Here is a 15,581-nt window from a genome sequence, read left to right as displayed (position 1 = left end):
AGAGAGAGATAGAGGAAATATGTTTATATTCAGAATTAAAATAGATTTTTTAAAACATATAAATAAAATGGGAGATTATTACATTTTTGCTGGAAGTTATAAACATTTCCACATGATCGGATTCATATTTTTCCCCCTGTGATTTAATCCTTTCTTTTGTCCTTTCATGCGATAGTTCAGTCATCTTTTTTATTATATTTCCTTTTTTCACCTGTACGACTGTCCACAGCTGTGTAGATTATTACCAATTCCAAAAGAGGCAGAGACCTCACTCTACAGCAGACCTGGGCAAAGTGCGGCCCGGGGGCCACATGTGCCCCTTTGACTGTATTAATGCGGCCCTTGTAATGTCAAAGTATGATCATGTATAAATGGTTCTAATGCATAAACAAATGTATTTTGTATTTATTATTCATTTACATTTTCACATAACACGTCCCTCCTTTTTGTGTGTAATTTTTTGTGTATATATTCATCCCTCAAAACCTTTGTTTTAAGTTCAATGAAGAAATGTTTTGAAAAAAACTCAAAATACATATAAGAATAAATTTGCAGCTTATTTAGCTTAATAAATGTCACCACCTAATGACGAATGTCCATATTTTTTAGGGATTTATTCTTTCTTTTTGCTTAACGGCCCCTAACAAAATAACATAATTTAATGTGGCCCTTGAACAATTTTAATTGCCCACCCCTGCTCTACAGTTAGTTTTTAACACAGGAAAAAATATTTTCAGTCATAACAACAAACCTAAGAGCACAAACCTTTCAGAATGACTCTTTCTGTTCAGGGAACAAAACTGTAATGACACTGTTTTTATTATTTATACACTCGTCTGGCCCTTTATCATAGATTTATATCTCAAAATGTTTTGAAAAATACTTGTTTTGGACGTGTAATAATGATGTACTACCATGCCAATATACACAGCACTTCATCAGTCAGCGGGAAGAGTTTGAGACGGCCAGGGACAACATCCTGGTGTGGCTGACCGAGATGGACCTACAGCTGACCAACATTGAGCACTTTTCCGAGTGTGACATCCAGGCCAAAATAAAACAACTGAAGGTAGGATTATTCTAAGTCTTCTCGAGTCCTTTTATGGGGTTTTAACCCTGCCATTGTCCAGTCCTTTCAGCAGGAGATCTCGCTGACCACAGCCAAGATAGAGCACATCTTCCAACAGGGAGAAGCTCTGATTGAGAAGAGTGAGCCTCTTGATGCTGCAGTCATCGAGGAAGACCTGGAGGAGCTGCAGCGCTACTGTCAGGAGGTCTTTGGTCGAGTAGAACGCTATTACAAGAAACTCATCCATCTGCCTGTGAGTTTTAGCAGAAGTCTGCGCTCATTTTGCTTTATTTAAGAGTGTTTAACACTTAATTTTGACTCCAGCTTGCCGACGATGACACCGAAGTGTCCTTTTCGGATCGTGAGTTGGAGCTGGATGAACCCGGGGAACTGTCGAACCTCGGTTGGAGCGATCGTCTAGGAGACGGGTTCCTATCACCTCTGCCGTCCTCCGGGCGCTCCGCCTCTCTGGCCGCTCAGTTCCGGACGGAGCCGTCGGGCCGAGACACTCCTGCCAGCGTGGACTCCATCCCTCTGGAGTGGGACCACGATTACGACTTGAGTCGTGGCTTGGAAAGCGCGAGCAGGGCTTTGAGGGAGCAGCAGAGTGAGGAGGGAGACTTCCTGCAGCGACCGGCGTCCGCCATGTCAGGTGAACGCTTGCTCAGTCTTTAACAACGATGTAGTCTCAGACCCACTCACATGTTGCTTCTTTTGTAACCTGGGATTTGGCAAGTTTTTTTATTAAAACAATGTGTCGGCTAAAATGTGACACACCTTTCGTCAATATTCGGTACATGTGAGGGTCAACAGTGAGAGATAAAATAAAGAAGGCTTAGTTATTTTAAAATTAAACTTGAAACACAAGACAAGATAAATCTAATTTACATTAATTAAGAATAATCTCAAATTTCTCTGTGAGATTTCTCTATGAAGATAAATAAAGTATATTGATTGATTGATTGAAATTAATCAAATATCTTCAAATAAATTAAAGACTTTTCATTCAAATTAGACATTTTTATTTCCAAGAATTAAACTTTGATACATAGAAACTGGGGGTGTGTATTGGCAAGTATCCGGCTGTACGATGTATATCACGATATTGGAGCAACGACAAGATATTGTAATACTGTAGGAAAACGAATATATTTGTAGTATTGTCGAGTACAGCTGAATTTACAGACAACATGATTCCTGACATAGTCGCAACTGCTGGCATCTGTTCTAAAACCAGAATATGTAGTATCGTCAACTTTAAAAGCTGCTGTAGTCTTCTGCATCCTCTTGTCCTCAGTCATTGTCCTTTAGCTGTGGAGGAGTAATAAACGTTTGTTTTTTACCAATACTGTCGAATATGGATTCAGTATCATGGAAAAATAAATGTGTTTCATCGTTGTATCGATATTTTATATCACCCCTAATAGAAACCATTTAAATTCGAACTGAAAAGATCTGACATACAGTATACAGTATCAAATGAAAAGGCTGATTTGCGGGACAGAAGCAGTTTTTTAGTAGAGTTTCTAAATGTGTATACAATGTTTCTTGCAGATGTAGTGATCCCTGAGAGCCCTGAGGCCTTTGTTAAACTAACTCAACAAACACTGAGGGCTTCCACTGGTAGGCACCAACAGCGACCCGGCATGCTACAAGTGCTCCGGGTTTAATAAGTGATCCCGCTCTTACTTACCTCTTCACTTCACCATTATTTGTTTTTACTCTTCTATAATCACTCAGCAGCACTTCCTAACACTCCGGGATAGGTTGGATTCCATTTACAGTCATTCGAAGATCGAGCAGAACAAAATGGAATTTAGCCTAACCTTCGTTTAAGTGGCTTTCTTGCTTTGTTTCAGTTGCACTTTGCTCTGTAGTTGACAAACCTGTGACTTTAAGCAGAGCATGATTCTAACCACTATAGTGTGAAGGTCCCAGCTCACACAGGGGCTTGAAACACAAGTTTGATTTTTCGTTTAGTTTCTCTCTGTTTGAACTGGGTCTTCTATCTTTTTTTACGGTGTCAATCTTATTCCAAAACATCTAATATCATTTTTTTTTTAAATATATTTTCTGAACTAATTCAAAATGTGATGGTTAGCAGGAGAGGCTGTGTCGTCAGACTCCAACGCTTACCCTCCGGACTCCAGTCGTTTCGTGCTGCAGATGGAAAGCAGCCGCAGTCGAACCCCCACCGGCACCGAGCTGGACGGCTCATACATGGGATATGTATGTTATTGCTTCTTACAAATGCTAGTGGTGGCCTCGTGGATTTGATGGGTCGTTTCTCTGCCATAGATGCGTCTGCTGGGCGAGTGTCGTGGCAGCATCGACATAGTCAAGAGGATGGGTTATGAGTTGAAGGAGGAAGAAGATGCGGCGTCGGGACTGGCTGATCCAAGTAGCTCTGAGTCACAAACATCAGGTACACAGAGAGTTAAGCATGTCTGGGAATTTAAGTTGGATTCATTGGAGGATAAATCATGGAAGATAAACCATGTGTTTATTTGTTGTGTGTGCTTTGTTGAGACAATATAGCTTTAGATCAATACAATAATCTTCAAATATTACATTGTAGTTCCTTTATTTTTCCATCCCTGGTACTTGGGATGGGAGGCTGGGGACACCCTTAACAACAGGGACATACGACCTAATACGTAGAGAGAAAAACATACTACTGGTATTTGACATTCATATACAGTATATACAGTATATAGATGTTAGCAACTGCAGTGACTGCTTTCATTGTTTAGAAACCAAAATATGTTGTAACATCACCTTTAAAAGTGGCTGGAGTCGCCTGTATCCTCTCGTTCTCAGTGTTTCATTCTTTCCTTTTGGATCTCAGGGGTGATAGAACGTTGGGAGCTTCTCCAGGCTCAGGACCTCAGCAAAGACATCCGTACCAAACAGGACCAACATCAATGGCAGCAGCTCAACTCAGACCTGGACAATGTTTGGGCGTGGCTGGCAGACACAGAGGAAGAGCTGGAGAAGCTGCAGAGGTTGGATGAAACCATGGACTTCCAAAATATTGAGCTGCGCATCAAAAAGCTAAAGGTGAGGTCAGAGGTTTTTGAGATTCCGGCTTGTCCTTGGCTGATGTTTGGGTCGATGACGTGTGCAGGAGCTGCAGAAAGCATACGACAAGTGGAAGCCCATCGTCTTGTCCATCAACTTGTGCAGCGCTCAGTTCGTGCAGCCGGACACGGAGGAGTCCAGACAGCTGCAGGCCAGACTCAAAGACATGAACAACCAGTGGGACAAGATAAGCAGCTCAATGGACACATGGAGGTCATCATTGCAGGAGGCACTTATGCAGTGTCAGGTGCGTGTCAGTGTTTGTGTCTTTAACATAAGGGATGTTCATGTTAGACTAATGTCTAGTCATTCAAGTTTGCCTTTCTTCTTATGAAAAATATTAGTATAAATATTTAATGCAAAGATGAGAGGCAATATTTAAAGAGCAACTAAGTGTCTTCTTAATTGATCTTGAACCTCTATTGTACTCATCAGTGTCTGTTTGTACAAAACTCTCTTTACATTGAAATATTTTCATTAGAAAATGTACTTAATCGTTGTATAAACAAAGCAGGGCGTTATTGCAGCTGAGTCAAGCCATTATTACGTCATAATGGACTCTGCTCTCGTAACATCTCGTTCGCCCATATTTTTAAGTCGGGGGAGAAATTAATAAAGTAATAAATTCAAAACATGGTCATGATGAGGGACTTACTGCATCTTGGAGAGAAAGACTTCAACATTTGAAACATGTGAGTGAGTCAGGAGAGTTTTCTTTAAATTTGACTTTCTTTTGAAAATAAATAAATTAAGTATGAATATATAATACAAAGATGTGAGGCAATATTGATGACTTCTATTTCAGTTGTATCATAATATTAAATATAATAATATAATATATAAATAATTAAAAATATTAATGTTTAAATATATTTCTGCATCTTTATTATTTATGTGTCCCTTTTTTGAGCTTTTTTTGACACTAAACCCCTTTTTATTTACCTCTTTGTATTTTAACAAGAAAATCTCCAATGAAGATCAAAATCTAGCTTTAGTTATGAAAAAAAAAACATTTATCTAATCTATCTTTATCTATGCCTCCTTGAGGTAAGGTAAGGTAAAGACATTTTTGGAGTAAATGCACAGAATATTTCATTTTTTATTTTGTTTTGTTTTCCTCAAAGTGTTATTGAATTGCGGTTGAACCTCACATACATTGCCGTGTCCATCATGATCAATAGGGCTTCCATGAGATGAGTCACGGTTTACTGCTGTGGTTGGAAAACATCGATCGCAGAAGGAATGAAGTCGTTCCCATCGACCCGATCCAAGACACGATCACTCTGCAGCAGCATCATAAAACACTAACGGTAGGAAATAACTTGTTTTTATTGCTTGCGGAAGTTTAGAACCATTGATACATTTTATATAGTAATTGAGATGGAATAACTATATAGTGAAGTGGTAAAAAACAACCAACAGGTGGTTTTATAAACTTATATTTTCGTTGCAATTGTCTTCAATCATTTTTGGAAAACTGACAAAGTGACAGGAAATACTGTCAATAGGTACATACTGTATCTATGAAAACATGTTCCGAATATTATTCTGAAGAAAATAAAAAGACACAATTCCTCATAGAAGTGTGGTCGCTGACCGTTCTAACACAAATAGACAAAGAACCAAGAATACACAGGTTCAACGGAAAAAAAAAAGATTACCCACACATTCAAACTGGTTAATAAGAAAGTTTGTTTACTTATTGAAATTAATTAACAAACTATTGTGTTTTATTCCCCAAAAGCAAATTCGCCAGGAGCTTCTGGATTCCCAGCGGAAAGTGGCCTCTCTTCAGGACATGTCCCTCCAGTTGCTGGTCAACTCTCAGGGTAGCGACTGTCTGGAAGCTAAAGAGAAGGTGCACATCATTGGGAACCGCCTTAAACTGTTACTGAAAGAGGTGACCAGAGACCTTCGAGAGCTGGCCAAGATCCTGGACATCACCAGCAGTCAGCAGGTAACATCCCTACAAGATCTTAACATCTCTTTTATTAATAATAGAAGTGACTTGTTTATCATGAATGGACAACATTTCAATTGTTGTGATTTCTTTTAATAGTAAAGTTTTGTTTTGTCAGCCATGACTATAACGTTTTTTAAAGGCCACTAGATGGCACTTTCTGTTTGAAAAATGATGCCAAGTTTATTTTAGTAATTAGTAGTGAGAGTCCACTAGATGGCGGTCTCTCTCTTATTTTTCCATTTAGCGCCATCTACGTCACTAAGCTGGCGGCCATTGAGGGTGGAAAGTGTCCATCGATCCACACTCAATATTCTGGTGTTTTGAGTTCTCATTGCGCACTACATTTCCCACAGTGGGACTTGTCCACTCAAAATATAAAGTGTAAATTCAGAAGTGTGCGATTTGGAACACACCTCAAGTCATTCTTTTCCATCTCTTATTGACTGTCTTAATTCAACAAGTCAACCATTTCTTGTTTCTTTCTAAAAAACAAAAAAGTCAAGTCTTCACGATGCTCTGCGCTTTTTCTTACTTTTTTCTCTGTTCATTTCCTAGGATCTGTCATCATGGTCTTCAGCGGATGACTTGGACACATCTGGGTCCCTCAGTCCTGCATCCGGACGTAGCACTCCAAGTCGGCGACGATCGGTAATATTCTCATGGGTCTTCACACACAGCTGTATATAAAGTCACTGAATCTCAAATATGATGTTACAACACGAGCCACCTGAACACAGAAGCCTCTCTTCATACTGGGTTCCTACTCCTGCGGTTTCCACACGCACTTCTCTAAATTCCCCCCTTTTATAATAGCGACTCGAGCTCATGCATTACTTCAAAAGTAATCATCTCGTAGTGTTTTTCATCGTAAAGAGATACTATTTTAAATAAATATTATTTTCTTTGTAACCTAAAGAATAGAGTAACGTGTAAGTTGGATTTTTTATTCAGTTAGGTAACTCATTAAGTCCATTTTCACCTGTGACTGCGGATTTCATTTAAGTGAAAGTCAAAGCCGCACAAGATCCATTCATAAAACGCATTTGAAGGGCAGTTTCCTCCTCACCAAACCATAATGAATGCGTCAACTTCACACATTGTTTTTTGGCTGTGCTTTTCATATCATAAGTAGCGTCTTGTCTTGATTTGTCTGGACTGAAACTTTCTTTCTTTTACCCCAAAACCCTGTTCATTGCAAACAGCAACGGGGCAAATGTAGTGTGTCACAGCCTGGACCCTCTGTGAGCAGTCCACCACACAGGTACCTGTCTGTTGGTTTCTAGCACACACCGAAGATGATGGAACTCACTCGCCCCATGACGCAGGCCTAACTCCTCGACACCAGCAGTGGTGTAAACTTTTCAAGAACCGCGTCATGACGGTGAATTCCATCATCTTCTGTAAGTCTAGACTTTCTCTGTAGACGGGTCACGACGAGGCCAGCGGCAGCTCCTACTCCTGACAAGAAGCGACGCTGACCCTTCTCCCCCTGCCAGCTGCTTAATATCTAACCAGACTCTTATATGTAACCCAGATCAATCTCTTAACCTAACATTCCTGTGCAGCTATAAAACGCACAAACACACTCCCCCGAGTAAACGCTGCGCCAGAATGTGTCTGCAATGAACAATTCCAAAGCTACCAAGTAGTTTCTCTCCTCCTTTGTCTGACATTTCTTCCTTTGCTGCTACATCTTGCTTGCCATCTGTCCACCCTCCTCCGCACATCATCTGTAAGGCTAGGCCTCCTTTTGTGAAGTTAATTAAAAGATCAAATAAAAATTAAGTTAAAAGGGTTGTTAAAAAATCGAGGTAAGTCAAACATTTCCCTGTCAATCTTTGTCCTGCCATTATTAAGCTTTTATAAAACTCATGCTGACTCTAAAGTTATAGTAAATAAAGTTATAGGCAAAATTAATGTTCATTTTAATGTAGCGACTGTAACTCAGTTGTCTTCATTCGTACACAGTAGACTGGAGCTAAAAATATAGACAATTCCTCTTGCGAGGCTTCAATACAAGATGGACGTTATAGACGAACAGTTACGAAGGTATTTGGTTGTTTTTAATTGTATCTCTTTTGGCGAAGATATAGAAAAATACAACAATCGCTACATTAAATAATTAAATGAACATACATTTTTGCCTATAACTCTCGTATGACTCGTATGACTATGAAAATAATCCCAACCCTTAGTCGACACGAGGATGAGTAGAAAATTAGTGAATTTTGGGTGAACTAACCCTTTAACAGTTTATCTTCAAATATGTATCCTGAAGGTCACCAGGAACATTACCTTTGACTGTAGCGGCTAGTTTGGTAGGAGAGGATTTTACCAAGTGATTTTCGCTGCACTCTAACTTCGGATAAGTTATTTTAATTCCTATTACACACATCAAAGAAACACAATTTGCCTGGATGAAGTTTAGGCTCTTCTATTTGCTCTGCGGTAAGGCTACAGAGTTTACCAAGCAGAACTGTAAGACGAGCTGACACTGGTCCATGGAAAGTCTGGCGTATAAAAAAGGGCAGAGTGGTTGCAGATTGCCGGCAGCCGTGAGTCATTAGGTACTGCCACACACATACAACCGCCCCTGTCGACTCCTGGTAGAACATGGGAAACAAGGAAGCAAAACCAGAAGAATCCTGACTAAATTAACTGTTGCATCATACCTGACACTGTGGGCCATGGTAAAGGGGTTGTAACAACTAATTAGGTTCCATCTTGGTATCACCAATCTCAAGAGACAAATGTGGTGCTGTATCTTACTAGGCAACAGACGACCAAGACCGGCTAGAAGACAGACCATTAACTGTTGGGGATTGGTGATGCTTTTTCTCCGGCATGCTGCTTCACAATCAGATGGACTGTTGAGAGAGAATTATATACGACAATTGTGATTCTGTGTTCGGCCTCACCAGCAGTCACGTGCTCGTGACGAATCCAGATGTTGAAACTCACGTTGCAGGACCTACTTTAATACTAGAGCCTGTAATGCTTCGGCATGCCAAACATTAACAGAATATGAACCTTTACAAACACAATGTGTGTGTGTAGCATGTCTGTTGTGCCTTATCCTAACCTTTTGCTAAATAATGCAACTCTGTCAATTGTTTGTTGCAGACTATTGTGTTTTTTCTGAAGGAAGTGCGTCTTTGTGATTGTGTAACCACCCAAGTGTCAGTCCGCATGGAGGTCCAACATCCTGGATATTTCATTGTGTGTTTGAGCAGGTGTCCCAGCGACGTTGGATCAGATTTCTTCCATTCTGAGGCACGGGAGCCAGAGGTGCCCAGGTCCTGGTTTCTGAGGCGGGCCCTCTGGGTGGTGTTGCCCCTACAACTGGTTCTGCTCCTGCTTCTGGTCTTTGCCTTCCTGCTGCCGCTGTCCCCGGAAGATTACTGCGCTCAGTCCAACAACTTCGCCCATTCCTTCTACCTGATGCTCAGTTACACCAACGGACCCCCGCCAGTGTAGCAGGACCTGGAACTTATCATCATCAAATGATTGAGTCTGTGTTTAAGAAAATGTGTAATTTTAATTTCTAATAAACTCAGAAAGGACTACAAAGTTAAAATCTACATGCAAGTGCACCAAAGCTGAAAAATGAACTGTGAATCTGCTTATAACATTTCAATTATTCCCCAATCCTTTACATTTTTGTGTACTTTAGCATGTGGCTCTCTTACTCAACTGTAAATGTGGTGAATTCTTTTACCTGAATGATTTGCTCCAGATTAATTAACGCCAATTTCATTCATTTAACCTTAACTTCCATTTATGCTCAGTAAACCTGTTTTTTATGGACCAACATAGAGAATTACAAATATATAGACGCTATTGTATTTTTTGTATCACTGTCACTGAAAATGTATTACAAATCACGATAATATGTATATAATGTGAGAAATATGTGCGACTCTGATAAACAATGAATGCCATATCGAACCGTGATTTTTGTGTTTATATTTTGACCACAATGCATTTTGTCATTTAAAGCAGTGTCCCCAACATTTCTTGAACCGGTTTACTTTCAGCGTTAAAGTAAGTAAGTACCGGTAAGGGTTATTTGTAAAGTGCCTTTCTAGGTCACAAAGCGCTTTAACAATCAAAAACAATACACAGTTAAAATATATACTTTAATAGATCAAGACACATATGGAACCATCAGTAGATTCTGATCCACAGACCTCAGAGCCCCAGTTGGGGTGTACGGCTGGATCAGATCACTGATGTAAGGAGGAGCCTGATCTAGAATAACTCTGAACATAAGAACCAGAATTTAAAAATTGATCCTCAAAAAAAGGTTTTAAGGATCGGGGAAATGTGAGTTCTTCAACTAGAGCGGGTCGGCTGCAAAGTGTTTTCACTCAGCCACTGTTTGATTTCTAGCAAACAATTGACTAAACTGTTCAGCCTCTGGGGCTCAGTTGGATCAAAAGAGCAGTAGAGCTGGATGTCATCAGCAAAGATGTGGTAAGAAACATCAGGAAATCTCTGAATGATTTTACCGAGGGGAATGAAGTACAGCAAAAACAATAAAGGACCCAAAACAGAACCTTGAGGGACTCAACACAACATTTCCGTTGATTTAGACCTTGTTTATTGGCAGATACGCTAAAACTGCGTAAAAGAAAGGTACAACGAGAACCACTGTAACACAGACCCAGACAGTCCTGCTTCTCAGCAGGATCTGGTGATCAACTGTGTCAAAGGCTGAGGACAGATCCAAGAGAACCAGAACAGTGTATTTCCCCAAAACAGCCGACATGATGTCACTGGACACTTTCAGTAAGGCTGTCTCTGTAGAGTGATGTTTATGGAAGCCAGATTGAAACTTCTCTCTCTATGTCACTCTGATCCAGGAAAAAGGACAACTGCTCAGACACCAGACACTTTCTCCAAGATCTTGGACAAGAAAGGGAGCTTAGAAATAGGCCTGAAATTACTCAGGTCAGTTGGGTCTAAGCCTGGTTTTTTAACCAATGGCTCCACAATGGCATGTTTAAATGAATTGGGAATAACCCATGTAGAAACCATATCGGTAACCCAGGGGCCATTACATCAAATACTTTGACAAAGAGTCCACAAGGAAGGATGTCACACAAGCATGAGAAGGGTTTCAGATAGAACCACATTGTTAAATGAGTACCACAAGGTGGATACAGGCCCAGTGGTAGCAGGGGTTCCACACACCAGGGGAGGGGTTTTCTCTTTGATCAATTCATTTTGTCAGTGAAAAATCTGATAAAAGCCACTGACCACTGATTTAAAGGGATGACAACAGAGAAGTTTAAACTAAAGATACCATATCATGCAATACTTATGTTCCCTAGAGTTTTTAATTCATTTAATAAAGTCTATATGCGTTTCTCATGCGTATGTTGAGAATACACAAAAGGACAATGTTTTTTTTTAGCGAAATTAAATGAACGGAATAGAAATTATTACTGGGAAAATGTTATACACTAAATGCCTTATTATTTCAAAGTCAAAATATGTTATTCATTCATATCGATTAATGGAAATACAACACAGAGTTAAATATAATATAATAAAGCAAGTTGTTTTGTGAAGGTCAAATTGTTTTCATGAAATAGTGACATAGCTGGCCACTCGCTTTTACTGCTATAATTTTGGGTTGAATTGTGCAAACACTTAATAATAATAAAGTAAACAATGATTACACGTTTTGAAAAGAGTACGGATTTGACAGGATTTTTTAATAGTATTATTCCTTTTTTCATATGTCAGCGTTAGTAACAATTGCTTTTTTGTTTTTTAACTTAGAGTTAAGTTATTTTCCTTAACAGAAATGAATTGTGGTGCAATGACATACATACGTACACAATCGTTTGTTGTTGTTTACGCCTGCAAGTCAATTCCCGGGGTCAAGTATATTACTCTAGCAATAAACCAGGAAGTAAAGGAAGGTCAACAGTGTCCCGTCTGTCAGGACGAAACAATGTTTCACAACCAGATGTCATACTTTTTAGTCGATTTACGAGGAAAAAATTACCTGCCTTTTAGTGAATATTTCACGTGCGTTCTGATGCGACATGCCGCAGTGACGTCACCAATCACGCGACGAAAGTAGGGAATCCACACAGCAGCAGGAATGGAATCTGTCCGCGACAAGCATGAGTATATCAATATTGTCTCACTTTTGTGAGTCAACCTGGCGAGTTTTGGAATATTAATGCGTGTATATTTGCTGGAAAAAAATAGTATATCATTAATTTTATTGAGACTGCGCCATCGGGAAGATGCTGGCTCGAACACTATTGCACGGACTGGGATGTCAGCGACTCATAGAAAGAACTCGAGTCTGTATTTTTGCTTGTGCTCGTCTGTCCTCGGGACCACATGTGTATAAAGATTCCAGGACTCCTCGCTCTGTCATGAGCTGGATCTTTGCTTCAAACAAATGGAACAGCCTTTTGAAAAGTGGCACCTGCACTACAGACAGAGGATTCTACTCGACTACCATTGTGCAGACTGTCCTGAAGTCCAATTTAAAAACAGTGCAAGTGTCTGCAAAGAAAATCCCGAAAGGTCCAAGAACGAAACAGCCCTCCAGAACCAACCAGCCCACTCAGGAGATACAGGTGAACCGAGGATGCTCCTGGAAAGTGTCGATAACAACAAGTGTAAAAGTGTTTCTTCCTCTTCTGCAGGACATGATGAAGTGTATCGCTTACGCAACTGCTGACCAGTATCACCTGCCAACCCTCTGCCATGACCTGACGGATGGAGGCTTCCAGGAGATCGAGCTTCCCCGAGGTGATGCTGGATCAGGAAGTTACAGTCACAACTTAAAAAATAAATGTATTGTTTCTTTCAGACGCTTCAAATGTCCTTGTCGTAAGAACAGATGCCATGGCGAGGCAAGACGATGATTCCCTGATCTTCTTCTTTAGGTAATTCATAAAAGCATCACCATATATTATACTAATGTAAATCAAGTAACTTCAAAACAATAAACATCGCAACGATTATCTTCATTTTATTTTCAGGGAAGGCTCAGTTGTGTTTTGGAACGTGGAGGACAAAATGGTGATTAAATGTTTGTTGTATCTCTAGACTAGAATTTTGTTTAAATACGATAATAACATTTGCTTTGCTGCCACCCCTGCAGATGAAAAGCGTTCTGAGGATTTTGGAGCGTCACGAGATTCAACCCTATGAGGTGGCGTTAGTTCACTGGGAGAACGAAGAGATCAACTACAGGTTTTCAGAGTACGTCGCTTCCATCGCTGTGATGTGTGTGTTATTTAATCCAGAGTCGTTCTCTCAACAGAGGAAACACTAAACTGGAGCGTGGAAACTTTATTCTAAGTGATAAAATGGAGCCCCAAGAAGCGGTTCTGGAGAAGTTTGCATTCTCCAATGCGTTGTGTCTTTCTGGTGAGACGAAATATACAAATAATTGTGTAGTTTTGTGTGTGTTGATTGGGTTTTTGGGTCCGCAGTCAAACTGGCCGTATGGGAGGTGTTTTTGGATAAATTTGTGGAGTCAATCCAATCCATTCCAGAGGTGACATAGCTCCTGCATCCTGGTGACTCGTGTTATAAGTCTTAAAAGTATATATTAAGTAAATGATATTTCCACCACAGACACTGAAGGCCGGCAAAAGAGTCAAGCTGTCGTCCGCAGAAGTTATGCAGAAGATAGGAGAGCTTTTCTCACTCAGGTATGTATTGAATATGAACAGTAGTTACGTGTCGAGGCTTCAAAGCGTGTGCCAAGTAGGGTGCTTGTTTCATTTAGGTGAGGAGGTAAAAATGATGACGTTTGATGCTGCAACTCCCATATTTTGAATGGGATAAATAAATAAATAAACCAACATTTGAATATAAGCTTAGGTTTTTATTTGATTGCATATAATATTATTAAAATTCATTTTATTTTAGGATACTAAAAAACATTGCATATTTAATATATTTTACCATTTAAAATTAAATATATATGCAAAAAATTGTTCTTGTGCCATAATCTTAATTTGTATTATTAATTAAATTTATTAATATTTTATTTGATTAAAGAAATATTATATTAAAGCACTACGAAAAGTGTAAATTAAAAACTACAAATAGACAAATAAAAGGCTAAAAAGAGGAGAAAGTTTTAATTCACGTTTTCTTTGAACATCAAGAGTTCTGCGCAGACGCACAGATGAATACATCTGAATCAAGTTTTATCTATCTATCTATTTTTGTTCATGTGACATTTTATGAATTTGACCGACGCCCTTTTTTTAGTAGGAAATCCACATTATTCTTAGTACATGACGTCACTGGGCATTGCACTTGAACAAAAACTAGTCTGATGTAGCTTCATAACACAGTGTCATGTTGTTTAGAGGTCTGTAGGTGGCGCCATAACTTTAAAAATGAGCGGTGTTTTTTGAAATTGTCGAACTCAGTCGTGAAAGCCAACATCTTTTTTTTAGATTAGAAAAAAAACATTCAAATGTCTAGATTTTATCATTTAAAATGTGTAGTTTTGTGTTTCACCTGTGATTTCCATCTCTGCACAGACACTGTATAAACCTGAGGTCAGATCTTCTGATGACACCAGATTTCTACTGGGATCGAGAGACTTTGGAGAAACTGTATGAGAAGACTTGTCAGTTCCTCAGCATCAGCCGCAGAGTCAATGTGTGTAGAAGCAAAATATCTTCATTTATATCGTGCAGCTGAATCTAAGTCGTTTCACTACAGGTGATGAATGTAAAGCTGGAACATTGCACTCAACTGACAGACCTGATGAGAAGCCACTTGAATGACAAACACAGCTTCAGGTTGGAGTGGATGATAGTTATCCTCATTACTATTGAGGTGAGTGTTGGCAGCAGCACAAAGGTTTATACAAACACATTTTTTTCTATGGACATACCTGAATAATGCCGTTAAGAAATAAATATTGCTTTCATTTTAAAAAGCATACATTACCGGTACTGCTTTTACTTTTGCTTATCCTCTTTCTTCTACACTTTAATTCAATTTTTCTTCTTAAATATTTGTTAAGTTAAATGTTAATGTGCACTAGCTTTGGGAGGTTCTAAATAGTTTGGCTCAACATTTAATTCATTTGATGGAACACCAGCCTTCACTCATTGATACACAGGAAGGAAAAAGATTAAAAAAAACCTTTGGACAGTTTATGTTACATTTTCTTCAACTGTATATCATTCTTTGCTATTTTTTATTCAAATACCTTGAAGCACTATTTATCTTTTCTGCATAACATTGTAATCTCATAACAATCTGTCTTGTTCAAGATGTCTGCTAATGAAACGCCTCATGTATTGTTTTCTTTACACCGTAGGTTCTGTTTGAAGTGGCAAGAATGGTCTTCTAAACAAACAGCTCCTTCTCTTGGACGAATGTAATCATATTTTTTCCACGTTTCACGATGTGTTTCAGTATCATTAAAACATTTTTGATACTTGCTTATGTTGATGT

At 39.2% G+C, this 15,581-nt stretch overlaps 2 protein-coding genes across 2 annotated transcripts in view; both read left to right on the top strand.

Moving 5' to 3' along the window:
* syne1b (spectrin repeat containing, nuclear envelope 1b) overlaps positions 1–10,054 on the top strand; it is an 87,170-nt gene extending 77,116 nt beyond the window's left edge. Inside the window, exons 133-145 of the mRNA XM_087779630.1 lie at positions 932–1,069; positions 1,131–1,322; positions 1,394–1,721; positions 2,624–2,692; positions 3,174–3,298; positions 3,368–3,494; positions 3,918–4,129; positions 4,197–4,397; positions 5,332–5,460; positions 5,895–6,107; positions 6,669–6,761; positions 7,316–7,374; positions 9,347–10,054. Of these exons, the coding sequence (XP_087635756.1) occupies positions 932–1,069; positions 1,131–1,322; positions 1,394–1,721; positions 2,624–2,692; positions 3,174–3,298; positions 3,368–3,494; positions 3,918–4,129; positions 4,197–4,397; positions 5,332–5,460; positions 5,895–6,107; positions 6,669–6,761; positions 7,316–7,374; positions 9,347–9,590 (2,130 nt within the window). The 3' untranslated portion in view covers positions 9,591–10,054. The remainder of the gene's footprint in view (positions 1–931; positions 1,070–1,130; positions 1,323–1,393; positions 1,722–2,623; positions 2,693–3,173; positions 3,299–3,367; positions 3,495–3,917; positions 4,130–4,196; positions 4,398–5,331; positions 5,461–5,894; positions 6,108–6,668; positions 6,762–7,315; positions 7,375–9,346) is intronic.
* A 2,020-nt stretch (positions 10,055–12,074) lies between these two features.
* On the top strand, positions 12,075–15,567 carry rmnd1 (required for meiotic nuclear division 1 homolog). The gene is made up of 11 exons (XM_087779231.1): positions 12,075–12,721; positions 12,791–12,896; positions 12,958–13,033; positions 13,130–13,169; positions 13,252–13,352; positions 13,414–13,520; positions 13,586–13,650; positions 13,731–13,807; positions 14,654–14,774; positions 14,838–14,954; positions 15,445–15,567. Exons 1-11 carry the CDS (start codon positions 12,380–12,382, stop codon positions 15,475–15,477), a joined length of 1,185 nt encoding a protein of 394 aa, XP_087635357.1. The 5' UTR covers positions 12,075–12,379; the 3' UTR covers positions 15,478–15,567.
* Positions 15,568–15,581: the final 14 nt, after the last annotated feature.

The sequence above is a fragment of the Callionymus lyra genome, chromosome 18 (assembly GCF_982586985.1).
Source record: "Callionymus lyra chromosome 18, fCalLyr1.hap1.1, whole genome shotgun sequence".
Taxonomy (NCBI): domain Eukaryota; kingdom Metazoa; phylum Chordata; class Actinopteri; order Syngnathiformes; family Callionymidae; genus Callionymus; species Callionymus lyra.
The sequence above is the reverse complement of the archived record's forward strand: the minus strand, read 5'-3'. Positions and strand labels throughout refer to the sequence as shown.